The sequence below is a fragment of the Vombatus ursinus genome, unplaced genomic scaffold, assembly GCF_900497805.2.
Source record: "Vombatus ursinus unplaced genomic scaffold, bare-nosed wombat genome assembly UNPS02009173.1, whole genome shotgun sequence".
NCBI lineage: Eukaryota > Metazoa > Chordata > Mammalia > Diprotodontia > Vombatidae > Vombatus > Vombatus ursinus.
In genome coordinates, this window is record NW_020948951.1 from 244,618 (window position 1) to 259,241 (window position 14,624).

General features: G+C 48.1%; 1 protein-coding gene across 6 annotated transcripts in view; it reads left to right on the top strand.

The window, feature by feature from the left end:
- Positions 1–13,581, top strand: part of DNM2 (dynamin 2) — a 78,036-nt gene extending 64,455 nt beyond the window's left edge. For 4 of the 6 annotated variants that reach the window (XM_027850897.1, XM_027850899.1, XM_027850901.1 and 1 more), the window contains 7 exons: positions 2,668–2,781; positions 7,833–7,942; positions 9,380–9,491; positions 9,737–9,901; positions 10,297–10,532; positions 11,121–11,372; positions 11,982–13,581. In XM_027850897.1, the coding sequence (XP_027706698.1) occupies positions 2,668–2,781; positions 7,833–7,942; positions 9,380–9,491; positions 9,737–9,901; positions 10,297–10,532; positions 11,121–11,372; positions 11,982–12,051 (1,059 nt within the window). In that variant the 3' untranslated portion in view covers positions 12,052–13,581. The remainder of the gene's footprint in view (positions 1–2,667; positions 2,782–7,832; positions 7,943–9,379; positions 9,492–9,736; positions 9,902–10,296; positions 10,533–11,120; positions 11,373–11,981) is intronic. The other 2 variants (XM_027850898.1, XM_027850902.1) reach the window with 1 other exon arrangement.
- The last annotated feature ends 1,043 nt before the right edge of the window (positions 13,582–14,624 follow it).

Genomic DNA, 14,624 nt, shown 5'->3' on the forward strand with positions numbered 1-14,624 from the left:
CAAACCCTTTTGAGCCCTGGGCCTATCTGATTTTACCAGGGGCAGATCCAGCATTTCTCACATATCCTTAGCTCCCAGGCATCCACATTTCTCACCAGGACTACCCACCTTCTTGAAGACCTTGAGTCCATCTCAGCCTGGATATTGAGAAATGTGCCACTTGCTGTCCTGTGGACCCTCTGTGTGTTACTAACCTGTGTCTCAAGAGTAGTGGCCACAGGGCACTTATGTAGGGTGACTGTGGGTGCTCTTCTCAATTTTTGTATATGTTTCTGAAGCCCAGATAGATGAGTCCATAAATGTGTTGGAATTTCTTATTTGGGGGGGTCATAACTGCCCATTTGAAAGTTTTCAAATTATTCTTCCACATAAATGGTATATACAGAAATTAGAGTAGATTCAGAGGTCTCTTCCTTCCACAGGAAAAGCTGGCTATGACCACTGGGAGGGGAGTAGAGATAGATGCCGTTGATGCCTTATGGATGCAGGTTTTTGACTGGGCCACACACTGTGGAACTCCTGGCCGGGATTGATGTCTGACCAAAGACTAGTTTGCTTCCTCCTTGTTTGCCTGCCTTCCTCTTACCTCCAGGGAATGAAGGGAATATAATTCAGAGGTTTACTGTCTCTGGTCTAGGATCCGTTGCTGTAAACACCTTCTCATTCTGAACTATCTGGCCCTGCCTCTCCTAGGCTTTTGCAGGAAATCATGTCAGTGTATTGATTGTCTCCTGCCTTACTTCTGTCTGACAGTCCCTGGGAAAGGAGGAAATTAGCACCTGCTCCCATGGGACCTGTGAAGTCTGACCTCATGCCATAGGAGTGGGGGAACAAAAGCACTGGCCTTATTCAAGGACCAGTAGGGCTAACAAGAAAGAACGCAGCCACACAGCTTCTGTGCTGCTTGTAATGAAATGCTAGCAAAGGCATCAGATGGTTTTGTCCTAAGGTACTTCATGCCTCCGAATTGGTATTGCCACCAGCAGGGGGAGGTCTGGGTGCTGTCTCTTAGACTCACTTCCCCCTGGACTCCCAACAGAGACAAGGATTCTGGCTCCTGGCTGGGAGTCTTGGTTTCTTTAAGGGCCTTTCTGGCATGGCTAACGGAGCTTTGTTTCCCCTTGGCTTTCTTTACATTGGTGTCCTCTGTGTGCCAGGACCTAAACCCTAAACTAGGATCCTAGGGAAGTCACCAAAGCAGTTGGCTCTATGTTATGTTGATTGACTCCTTGATACAGAGAGAGAAGGACGTATGAGTCTCTCAATTTTCTGCAGTAGCCAGGCTAGTGATTCCTTCCATCTGCTGGTTGGTTGGAGGGGTATGGGAAGGCCAGGCCAGTCAGTTTATCTCCTTCTGTAAGGGAGATGAATAAGACCATGCCCACTGGTTTGTTGATGTCTTGGTGAAAGTATTTTGGCACGATGGTGAAATGGTCGATGAGCTTGGCCTGGGAGCTGGTTCTTTGGCTAAAGAGAGAAAGATCCCTGTGGAAAGTCCCTGATACTGGGCCTGAAATCCAAAGGGATCTCTACGGTTTTCCCTGGTTTTCAGTACCCACAGCTCTGTCCCATAAGTGCCTTGGCAAGGTCAGCACTTACTTGTGTCCTGCTGTCCTTACTGGCGACAATACTTAGCAGTTCAGCTTCAGTCTGTCACTGCCTCCAAATCCATTCGAGTCATGTTCTAGTCTCTGTTTGCTTCGTGTTGGCCCCACCCTTGTGTCCCCAGCTTGAAATGTTAAGGGGCTTTCTCCCAGGCCTGGACTCCCATGCATGTCTCCTTTCTCCTTGTCTCCTCCCTCCTTACCTCCCAGGGGGTACAGCCTAGTACCTCCAAGGAGGCTGACTCAGCTGCCAGGTGAGTGCCACAAGCAGGCACGGTGACATTGTCAGGGTGGGGACTGGGGAGGGCTACCAGTTACCTAGGGGAGCCAGAGAGAGACCCTTGTTACTCTTCTAAAAGAAACTGCTGCTCTACTATATCACTGTAAACATACCTGGCAGTGAAGTTTGCTGGCTGGCAGTTTTCTTGTAATTTGTCGTAGATTTTGAGTGAGTTTTGCTAGTGGTCCTGGAACAATTGAATGTTGGCCTAAGCATGTTCAGCAGAACTTTCCAACTCATTGTTCTGTCTTTAATGACCTATACAACCTCAAGACAGGATTTCCTAGTGGAGTTCCATTGTGTTATGTACTTCACCAAGTGGTTCCTCCAGCGTTGGCCATGCAGAGGAGCATCGGCATGGCCCATTAATCAAACTGGATTAGATTTCTTCCTTTGTTGGCTGTCCTGGAACAGGTTAAGCCATGGACTGAATCACTAGCCTTCCTTTATACCTACCTGATAGGTAGTGTTTGGCTTTAGTGAGCAGTGACATACATCCTAAAGTCCTGGAGCAGTCCACCCCCATTTTAGATTAGATTAGGAGCATGGTTAGGGCAGGAAAGGTTTGGGTTTCTGGGGAGACTCTAGGGGTCTGAGATTTTGACCTAGCCTCTGAAGGAGCTAGATTGCTACTCTGCTGGGAGCTTGCCAATCATTTTAAACGTCTGCTCTGTCTGGGTTTGACCTCTCTAACTTCTTGGTGTGTCCTGGTAGGACAATTGACCAGGTCACACCCCTTCATCAAGGCCCAGGTTTCATACTGATCCATGCTTTCTCCTCCAGGTGATACGAAAGGGCTGGTTGACCATCAACAATATCAGCCTGATGAAAGGTGGTTCCAAGGAGTATTGGTTTGTGCTCACTGCAGAGTCCTTGTCATGGTACAAGGATGAGGAGGTGAGTATCCAGGAAACCTGACTGCCTAATCTGGCAAGAGACAGTACTATGATGTGGACTGGTGAACTAATTAAAAGGGAACAGAATGGGCTGGCCAACTATGATTGACCATCCAGTTCCTTTTGGGAAGCAGGTAAATCATAAATTTCAATGGGAATTATGATCACAGCCTATTGTCAGGGATGATGGGGACACTGAGGATACAAGGACTCAAGCAGTACAGAGTAAGCATCATAACTTATTAGAGGCACCAAAATGCATCAGGCAAGTAGGAAGCCAACCTGGTGAAGACCATTTGGACTGTGTGGCCTATATGTGACCTGGAAGCTATGCAAGATAACCCCTGGCACCAGCCATCAGGTTAGCACCTTTAGATGTTTTCCCCAGTGAACATTTATGGAATGAAAGCTTAGGAGGCTGGGGTTGGGTAGGATTCATAAAGTAGATTAGGGGTCTTCATAAATGTTTGTTATTACTATAGAGTTGTGGGTGTCCTTGGGCCTATGACTTCCTTTGTCCCCCAGGGATTAGTGTTATGGCTCTAGGCCCAGTGCTCTGTATGCACTGTACCACCAGCTGCCTCAGGAATATATTTTTATTCAAATTTAAACTTTGTGTACATGTTAAATCCTCTTAGTAGAAGGCAAGTTCCTTGCTGGCAAGGCCCATTTTTTTTTCATCCCTACTACCAAGCATAGGTACTGCCTTAGACTAGATCAATGATTATTTCATTAAATTGAGTATTGGCTTCCCATCCTTGTGACCCTGACCATTTTAAATTGTTGTAGAAGAATACTAGAGAATTCACTTTTGCTTTTTCTTGGATCCAAGCCTGGAGAACATAGGAGAAACAGCTACGGTAGAGTGAATGGGAAACCCTGAATTTGGAGTTAGTGCACCTGGATTGGGTTCCCAGCTCTGCTCTTTACTCTCTCTGTGTGACTTTAGACAAATTAATTAACCTCTCTGAATCTTTCCTCCTATAAAATTTGAGGCTGGTTAGGATAACCTCTATTGCTTCCAATGTTAGAACCAGTAATCTTGGCTTTATTAGGTAAAAGAGCATGAGATTGGAGTGCACATCATAGCCAAGTCATCCTGAAGAGCTCTGTATTTCTTAAATAAGGAGACTGATGGACTTCCTTCCCCACCAATAAGTCAGGAGACCCAGAAAAGTTGCTCAGGCCCTATTTACAGAATTCTTAGGAACAGTCCTTAACACTTGCCTATACTGCTTGGTTGGTAGCAATACAAGTCCAGATATAACCTTGATTCTCTCTGTAAGGTCTCCCCACCCCCATGCTTGTCTCACTTGTGCCAAAATGTTGATTTCTACCATCTCTGAACGCCCCCAAGGACCAAGCCCTTTCCTCTTTCTCTGTTCCATCCTCGTAGCTAGTTTAGACTTCTGCTTGTGACTGGTATTCCATCTTCATATTCCTCAGTGTCTTTAACTCTGATCCCAAATGCTTTTTAGGATCAAGGCCTGCCAGGATCCTTGGAAATGTAAGGTGACCCTTACTGGTTTCCCCGTAGTTCTGCAAAAGAGAAATTTTATGAGGATGGTGATTTGGAAAGTTCTATGCAGTGATCTTTGGAAATTAGTTGTGGGCCCTGGTTTGAAAAAAGAAAGCCTTGCCTACTGGCTGCCCAAAGTTTCCCTTTGAGGCCTCCTGGTGTGGGCCACACTAATCTTGCCCTCTTGTCTACATTTCAACCTTCCTTTGACCCTGGAGTCCCCTCAGCTCTCCCACCTCCAGTTTCTGTCTTTTGTTCGTTTTCAGGGATCACAGAATCAGGTGTGGTGTCCCAGGGGTCCCTTCATTTATAAGCAGGAAAGTGTTGTGTTTTGGTGTACCTCTTCCCTATAGGGAATCCTAAGTTGGGGGAAGAGCCGCAGACCCTCATGGTGTATGTCCATATATCTGTTTCACAGGCTGAAACAGCTCCTACTCAAATGCAGCTATATGTACTTGCCTCATCAATGGTGGCGCGCGCGCACGCGTGTGTGTGTGTGTGTGTGTGTGTGTCTGTGTGTGTGTGTGGGGAATCGTCTGAGGGACGTGGGATATAGGGCCAAAACTGCCTGGAAATAGGGAGAGAGCAACTTCCTGATTGGCCAGACCTAGATATCTTCTAATGACTCTTTTCAGTCTCCCTTGCCAGGCTTCCCCGAAGCCCCTCTGAATTGATTTTAGAGCAAAACCGGTAACAAAGGGGCATTCTCTCCTATATCAGGTAATGCAGAGGAAGGATTTAGGCAAATACCCTTCTGCTCCCTTCGTCTCTTCCAAACTGCAGACTCCTCAGGGAAACAGTATGGCTCAGAACCACTCCTCCAAGTGCCTTGGAAAATGCTTTTGCCTTTTTTTTTTTTTAAACTTTCCACCCCCACAGTCTAGAAGTTAGTCTCCTTTGTGGTGCGTCAGCTCTTGAGCGAGTACATTCTGATGGTTTCCAAACTTCCATTTTGGTGAGAATACAGACACATCAGCAAATTCATTGAGCTTGGATGGGCTCTAATATGAACAACAGTATTGGATTCCCTTTGCAAAATTGGACTGGCCAGTTGAGTGGGATAGGAATGTACAGAAGATGGTAGTTTGGTCTTGAATTAAAGGTTTTACATTTTGAGTTCCTTTTCCCCCTTCTCTTAGTAAACCTAGAATGAGATATTTTTCCTAACGGGAAAGGGGAGACAAAATGATCTTGCCAGCTTTGGCATTCCAATTATACTAAAATGAGGGCTAGAGAACAGCATTCCCCAGCTCGCCCTGTAAACCTTGCCTGTCCCCCGCCAGCAGTTTCCTGTTGGCAGGGCTCTCAGTGGGAGCACTGTCTGGCCCTTTGCTGTTGAGTTATGAGAACCAGCAGGCACTGTGAATAAGGCTCTGTGTTCTATAGACACAAAGCCAGCAGGAATCCTAGAGGTGAGGTGGGGGAAATAAAACATTGTTTCTCGAAAAGCAGAAGGTCTGCTCTGCTAACATAGAGCCTTTCTCCTAACATATATCTCTTAGACATGGCAGCCCTTCCAGTGCCTTCTCACCCATGTCCCTCAGAACCAGTTATAAACCTTTCTGGAAAGAAGGAAAAGAATGAACAAAGGACAATTGAGATACATTTATTTTGGTAACTTAATAAAGAAAGGAAAGATACAAATATTTCTTTAAAAATAAAAATTTTAAATGACACCACCTTGCATGTACCCTTTGTCTCAGGGCTGAAGGGAAGATTCGCTGAGGGAGCCCCACAGCCTCTTGGGCTTTTTCCTTTTGAACTCACCTCCAGGCCCTCTTTCCCTTGGACAAAGCCCATTTTCCTCCTAAGTTTTTCCCTTTAACTCCGGCCTACACTGGTTGGACGATTTCAATTCAGCAAGCATTTATTAGGCCTGTACCTTGTGTATGGCGTATAGGAAGGAAAATACAAATCTTGAAGGACTTACCTGGAAGTGATATTGGCTTGGCCTCCACTTCGCTAGCTCCTGAGTCGATGCTTTTCCAAGCCCAGCCTAACCAATGTGCAGACTACTGTACACATTTGCATTCTCCTGGACAGGTAGTCTGAACACTGGGCTGGTGGGGCTGGAATTTGAGGGGATTCTTCTACTCCTAACCTTTGAAGCATTTCTTTTGAGAAGGGATGTGTTCTTAAAGCTTATTTTACAAGGAGAGGAAAACTGCTGTTCCCTGAAAGAATCTGCTTTGTCTCTTCTGACGTGGCAAGTCTTCAGCAGGACCCAGTCTGGAGAAAGTTGTGGTTTTTCAGGAAATCCTAAGGCAGGCGGGTGGGGGTGGGAGAGGGAGGGTTTAGGTTCATGGCCTCTGTACAAAGGAAGACGTCACTTTTGGGACATGGGGTGGGGGGTGTGGGGGTGAGTGTGTGCCTGTAGCATCTGGAGATATTTTCTGGGTGGAACATAGTTATAAACAATTCCAGATGTTGCATTTCACTGAAGCTGCTGTAGCCCATGACTCAGGAGGGTGGCCCCTCTAAAAGCAGCAGACTTGTGCTCATCCAAACCAACTACAGACCTTTCTGCTGCTTTGGGGGAGGGGGGGAGACAGGTAATACTAAGAATAGGGGAGCCCTGTCTACACTCTGCTGAAGTGAAAGGCAGTGGCAGAGCCCTTCCAGTGGGCTTGCTTGGGAACCCTGCAAGATCTTCCAAGAACCATCTTTCGCCTTGCCTATTCATCCATCTGCCTATGACAGAAAACCTGGGCTGGAAAATGGTACACGGCTGGGTGGAGCAGCTCTGCTGTGTCATCCGTTAGTGTTCAAATTGGCATGACTAAACCCTTGGCCCACCAAAAGACCACATGGTTTTTCCACCTCAGTCTCTTTCGGATTCCCTTTTCCTCACCATTCTCAAAGTTTGGTTTGGGAGGCACACATGACCCATTCTGCTCTCTGGCTTCCTTCTTCTTTGCCCATGTCTGTCAGCAGGAGCTCTAGGAAACCCAAGACTTGCTTAAGTGTGGATCTGGAAGCTAGATACTTGCCCTCCACTTTTCCTATCATCTATACCACAGATATTTATCAGGCACCTTCTGTGTGCCGGGTCTTCTTTATGCTTGGTGCTTTGTGGGCTGCAGGGATAAGCAGGGTGCGATGATTCCTGCCCTACAGAAGTTTAGATCCCATAGACTCTTTTGCTTCTGAGTTGCCCAGTTTGTGGTACACCACCTGCCAGCCCAGCTAATTGAAACAGTGTTTCCTGCAGGTACCAGAGAAGCTGGCAATTAGGCAACCGGTGCTTGCTAAGCACTTGTGCTAGGCACTGTACTAGGATGTGGGGATACAAAAATGAAACCAGCCCTGCTTTGATGGAGACAAGCTCTTGGACCCTGGGTTCAGAAGGCTTGAGCCAGAACAGAGCTCAGGGCCTTTCTCATATAGTAATATGTAGTAATGGTGGCGGCAGCAGCCACATTAGGCAAGTTAAGTAACCTCAATGAAAATGGTAATGTTTTCTAAAGATGTAGATGTGTGGCCCTGCTTGGGGGAGTTATTTGTGTCATTTTTTTCCCTCCTGTACGTTTTAGGAAAAAGAGAAGAAATACATGCTACCGTTGGATAACCTCAAAATTCGAGATGTGGAAAAGGGCTTCATGTCCACTAAGCACATCTTTGCTATCTTCAACACAGAGCAGAGGTGAGGATGTCCTTGCTGTGCCCCACATCTCCTCTGAACATTAGCCCCCATTTGAGTGACTTGAGGCCAAAGTGTGGCTTGGCCAGTCTGACTGTGCTTACCTGAGCTCAGACAGATTTCTGCTCTGTACCGTGGATGGCCTCCTCTGAGCCTTTCAGATTCTTGAGCCAGTTTCAGGGGGACTACAGTTCAGAGCTTTGAGAACCAAAGTTTCATTTTGTTGTGCCTCTTAGGTTGAGTGTGGCCTTTGTGTCTTAACCAACCTCAAAACATGCTAATTTTTAAATTATAAATTTAAATTGTTTAAGCATTACCATTTTACTTGGGTCTTGGTTTTATTTTGTTTTGTTTTTTTACTAGTGGTAGAAGGACACGTGATTTAGAGCAAGATTTTAAAAATACGTTTTCATACCTTGATAACAACTGGTGAACATTGTGTTTCTCTCCCCGCCCCTCCCCAGGGGACTGAATCTTTCTTGGCTTGTTCAGAAGGCTTGAGACAGAGCAGGGCTCAGGACCTTTCTCTTACAGTAACATAGTAATGGTGGTGGCAACCACAACTTCTGCCCCTTTCCCCCCATCCCTGTCCCCAATTTCCTTAGGTGTGAAAAAGAAAACAGATGAGTGCTGAACTTTGCCCTTTCAAGTTCCCTGTGCTCCCTTGTTTTTCTTCCTCAGCCTGGGAAAAAGTCATGAGTTTTAATATGCTGGCCTTTATGGAAGCCCTAAGTAGTCCTTTCTTTCCCATCAGAAATGTTACAGTTGTTTTATTAGTTTGCTCTAGGTTGATCCCATTATCAAAGCCTTTAGCAGGCTAAAGATTATTCTTCTGCCTTTTATTTTTTTGTGCTACATTTTGACTCCAGTTGACAAGTACAGGTATTCACATATATGAGCAGCATATTAGAAAATAGGAACAGACAGACAAGCAGCAACAAAGATTATAAATGACTGCAGAAGTGTCTGACCTCCATTATTTACCATTCTTTGACTCCACCTCTGCAGGCTGTGTTTGTCTAGTTTTACATAGTATCCATACCATCGTTTTACATCTCCTTTTGACTTTTACTATGTGTATGATATAAATGTGTTGCTATTGTTATCTTTAACTACATGGTTGTAGTCACCATGTATAATGTTCTTCTGGTTCTGTTTTCTTCACTGACTGCCTTTTTTTTAAAAGAATGAATTTTTTAACCCACCCCCCCCCAACCCCAGAATGGCAATAAAGGTATTTATTTTCATATACGGTAAAGTTGTGGGGCCACTTCCTGGTTTCCATTGGGGAACAGATCTCGGGGACCCTGTACATCATCATTTGCCACAATCGCTGGACCCTGGGTCATCCTGCCAGGTGCTGTGAGTGAGGTGGAAGGACAAGGCTGTGAATGGGGCAGCACCTCAGCAAACCTCTTATTTGTGCTTTACTTTCTGCAGGAATGTCTATAAGGACCTACGGCAGATTGAGCTAGCCTGTGACTCCCAGGAGGATGTAGATAGTTGGAAAGCCTCTTTCCTCCGAGCTGGGGTCTATCCTGAGAAGGACCAGGTTGGTACCTGTCTTACTAGTATCTGGGGATGGGGGAGGGAAAGGGAGTGAGTGGAACTTTGGAGTGGCCCAGGCCCGAGGCACTGCCATGTGAGCAGAGGTCAGGTAGTGTTAATGGTGGGAACAGAGCAGAAGATCAGGTCGTACAGAATCAGTTTTCTTGTGTTTAATTTGAGTTCCTCTCATGTGAGAGGATAGAGTTGGCTATGAGAAGCACTCACAGCTTTCTTTTGACCCTGGACCAGGCTGAGAATGAGGATGGGGCCCAGGAAAACACCTTCTCCATGGACCCTCAACTGGAACGCCAGGTAGAAACCATCCGAAACCTTGTTGATTCCTATGTGAGGATTATCAATAAGTCTATCCGTGACCTCATGCCAAAGACAATCATGCATCTCATGATCAACAATGTGAGTATTCCAAGGGCCCAGGATGTGGAGGGACTCAAACTTGGGTAGCTGGACCAAAGGGAGAACTTGTATGTGGCAACATCTGCAACTTCTCTAAGGACCTGGGAAGTCTGGGATGTGAATATTTACCCAGGAGTCTTATATTTTTAATAGGTCCCCTTTGAGATCTTGGTCCAGGTCCCCAGGAGGGAAAGAGCAAAGTCTGATGGGAAGACTCTGAGGAACTGGGCTTAAGTTCACCAGGAAGGGCTTCCTTTGGCTTTCTTTGGGGCTAGTCAGGTCTCCATATTTTATCCTGTGCATATCCTGTACTGTCTATCAGTGGAGAAGAAGCATAACCCCATTGTCCCCTGTCCTCCCAATTTGATCTCTGGGCTTTTCCCCTCATACCACAGACCAAGGCCTTCATCCACTCAGAGCTACTGGCCTATCTCTACTCCTCTGCGGACCAGAGTAGCCTGATGGAGGAATCTGCGGACCAGGCACAGCGTCGAGAAGACATGCTGCGCATGTACCATGCCCTGAAGGAGGCACTTAACATCATTGGGGACATCAGCACTAGCACTGTGTCCACCCCGGTGCCCCCACCTGTGGATGACACATGGCTCCAGAGTTCCAGCAGTCGGCACAGGTCTGGCCAGGCATCTGCAAGGCTGCCTGGGGAGGGGTGTGTGGACGTGCAGCTTTAAGGGGAGGGAGGAGGCCTCGGGCCTCTTTTTTCTTTTCACTTCTGCTTGCCCAGGGGCAGAACTAGGACCAGTGGATAGAAACAGGGGTGCAGGGTTGGTTCAGTATAAGGGAATATATCATATCATTATATTATGTATATAATATATGTGTTCTTATCAGGCTTGCTTCAGAAAGCTTGTCTAAAGGTATTCCAGTAGAGGCTGACTAACCACTTGTTGGACCGGAGAACCTCTGTATTCCCTTCTGAGTCTTCAATGTTATGATTCTAGTGAGGACCTGATAGCTGGGGAACGGGGTGTGTAGGATACCCATCCCTGAGGGACTCGAGGGCAGATAGCCATTGCCCAACAGTTAAGCTGCCTCAAGCTGTAGTTGACAGGTGGATCCAGCTCCAGGGTCCAGGAAACAGATTTCCTTCCAGTGAGGCTAAGTTGGGTCCTCATCCTAGTTCATCTTGCTGCTACCTGCCTGACACTTGGCCTCTCCACCACTCTAGGTCCCAACCTCTGTTGTCTGTCTTCTCTTTCAGTCCCACACCTCAGCATCGACCTCCTGCCAGTGTGCCTCCCCCAGGAAGACCCCCTGCAGTCCGGGGCCCTACCCCGGGTCCACCTCTGATCCCTGTGCCTGTAGGAGTCGCTGCCTCCTTTGTGGCTCCCCCTATTCCCTCTCGGCCTGGACCTCAGAACGTCTTCACTAACAACGATCCCTTTTCAGCCCCACCTCAGATCCCATCTCGGCCAGCACGCATTCCGCCTGGCATCCCCCCTGGTGTGCCCAGGTAAGATTCCTCCTAAACCCCTGCCTGTTCCCTTTTCCCTTTTCTCCCTGCCGGGGACAGTGCTGAAGATCAGCAGCCTTATTGTCTTTAGCACTTTTTGAGTTAGAAGGTCCCTCACTCACATGGCACTTAAGTATGAGAAAAAACAACCCTGGGAAGGCTCAGCTCTGTCCCAGCAAACCCCTTGAGCATGGCTGCCAGCTTCCCTGACCCCATCCCCTCAGGACCTACTGCACACAGACATTTATCTCTTTGCTCTCAGCAGGGGACTTGCTGGCCATGGGAGCCAACATTCTTTTCTCAATCCATTAGTTGCTATTCTTTATGGAAGAATCTTCCTCCAACTTCCAAGGTCAGGGTAGAGAGGGTCTGACTTAGAGGTAGTTGTTTTGTCCACGAAAGGATGCGCCAGGGCTCCCAGCCAAGTGACTGATCTTCAGACCTTCCCCATTGGCACTCAGATTCTCCCGTGGTCTGAGGGGGTTGAGGGGACACTGGAGAATCTTGACTAGGCCAGCAGCCCTGTAGCCCATGCTACTCTTCCCCCTCTTGGTTTGCCTTTCCCATCCTCACTGGGTTCTCTTCACATCTGTTTCTGTTTCTTTACAGCAGAAGACCCCCTGCCGCACCGAACCGGCCAACCATTATCCGCCCGGCCGAACCGTCATTGCTAGATTAACCCTGGGTTCTAGAAAAAGCCTATGTACTCAGTGGGGTGTGGCAACCAGACCATCAGGGTACCATTGTGGGTGGGGTTTCTATACACTGTTGGCTCTGAGGGGCACCCAAGGTTGTAGAAAGCAAATGTGGCTCTGGGCCCTGAGGCCTCTTTCCCTTCCCCCTTTTTTCCCTTAGTCCCTGATAGCCAGGCCTGAGGCCATGTTTGCCAGGCAGTGGGCCTGGTGGCACACCTGCCCTCCTTGCCCATCCCAGCACAGAGGCAGGCAGCACCCAGGGGCTCGCCGATAGGCCGGGGACGCAGCTCTGCAGGCTCCCAAGGCACTCGCACTTACCCCTGAACTGAGCAGTCCTGGGGAGCCTGGAGTGGGGTCGGGTTCTTGCACTTTGTGAATGAGGTCTGGGACCTGAATTGGGACAGAGGGGTGGAACTGATGTAGTGGCCTGTCAGCTCAGCCCATCAATCCTAGGCACTGTTGATGTAAAATAATACACGGATGGGGCAGGGAGGGACCGATGAGTCTTGGGCTTTGGGCACGGCAAGAGCCTGTGTTTCTGTGTGTGTGGCCCTTTGAGTGACTTGTGATTAAACCAAATGTAAACTGGAGACCAGGTGAGCGTTTGTACTCAAGTTAAATGATGTGCTATTACCAGATGAGCCAGTGAGGTCAGGGCTTCTCTTCCCTAAGTCACCTTGTTGGGGGAGAGAGTCTGGCTGACCAGTTAGTACTAAGTCTTGGCCCCCCACCCCCACCCCCTACCCCCAGTCCCGGGCCAGAATTCGGATTACTGCTCTTCTCACCGTGAGTCTCACTCATGTTCATCACCCCAGGAGCTCAGAGAGACACTGAATTGAGACATAGCATGGACAGGAGTGAAGCAGTAAGGACCAGGGCCTGGCCTGGGGTTATCAGATGTATCTAGTCAGAAAATAGCTAGCCCAGTATTGGGGGGGTTATGGTGGCCAGAGTTTTGGTGGTCTTCCTGATCTCTCCACTGCCATGGACTGCTCCTTTACACTCCCAGCCACTGGTGTATTTGCACACCTCCAGCTGTACATACTCCTTCTGGAAGTCAGGCTTAACTAAAATGTCAAGCCCAAGCCCAAACACTGCTGCATTGGAGCCTCTGTGTTAAGCTTCCAGAGATGTATCTCCAGTCCTTAAACCCACCCTGAACCCCAGAGCTGCCTTAAGCCCCTGCTGTGGGGATGGGGACCCATTGGGGTGCAGAACTGACTCTTGGGAAAGTGGTCTTCCCTTCACCCCCAACCCCAGGCCAGGGAGCACTTGGATCAGGGACCATGTCTGCCTGAGGACTGCCCAAGGCTCAGAGCTGATGTTGGCCTGGTGGCAGATCATCTGCCAGACCTAACATGTTTAGGACCCTTTGGGAAATGGGCTCCAGCTCTGGTCATGCTGGCACCTCTATGTGGGACTTAACTTGTTCCTTCACTCAATTTGACCAGTGTAAGTGCCTCTGCTCTGTACCCTATTAATAAACTAAAAATAAAGGGAAGAAGCTACTGGTGGCTGGTGTCTGTCTCCTCCTGTCTTTGCTTGGGAGTAAAGGGGATGGGAATCTGCTTCTTGGGGGTCCCCTTACTGTCCCAGAACCCTGCTCAGCCGTCTACTGACCCTGCTTCTCATTGAGAGCCCTAGACTTCTGTGGAGGTCCTGGAAATATGAGAATTAACTGCCTCACGCCATCCATCTTTACCTGCCGGCTGTTCCTCCAGGACAGCCAGCCAAGCAGTTACTGAGCCTCTAATCCCCAGAACCTTGTCTATCCAACCCCACCCTCAGACCTTGCCCAGCCCTATTAAATGTCCAGGCATGGACCTCCCTATCCCTTCAGGAATGTGAAACTGCTTAGGTAGGGAGTCTGGTCAGAGATTTAGAATATAGAGAAACTACTTCCTGGAGATTTGGGGGTATTTAAACTGGGGCTACAATTTCCCACCCACCGAAGTACTGAGGGATAGGATGGCAAGATGCTGTTAGCAAGTTCTGCATTCACTTCATCTTGCCTTAGTTTGGCCTCTGGTAATGGCTCTCATCCTCTGGGTCCAAAATCAGGCAAATAAACCAGAGCCAGGGGAAGTATGCCTGCCTTGGAGAGGGTTTAGGTCCTGCTGCCTGCAGAATTTCTACCCTATTACCAAGGCCAGAGCTTCCACCAAATGTGGAGCAAGGCTTCCAGAACCGTGGAGGTAGTGGTCTCTGAGAAGAGATTGAATCTGGCAGAAGCCCAAGCTTTCCAGCTGGTCAAAACTGTTTAACCCTCTACCTGGAGACATCTGCCCACATCACCCCAAGATCTGACTTCCTGGCAAAGGTAGAGTTGTCCCACTCTTAACAAAGGATCCACTCCTAAACTTGGTGACCTCATAGAGGTCCGACCACTCCACAGCTTTCTCTCCACAACAACGTTAAACTTATTGTTTCTATTTCTCTCTTGTGCTCAGGCGACCACCTCCTTCTGCTCCTTCCCGGCCCTTCTGAGTTTCGTCCGGTTGAGACATCCATCTTTATAGGTGCCAGTCTGCTGCCTTTGCCCAGGGCACTGCCCTGT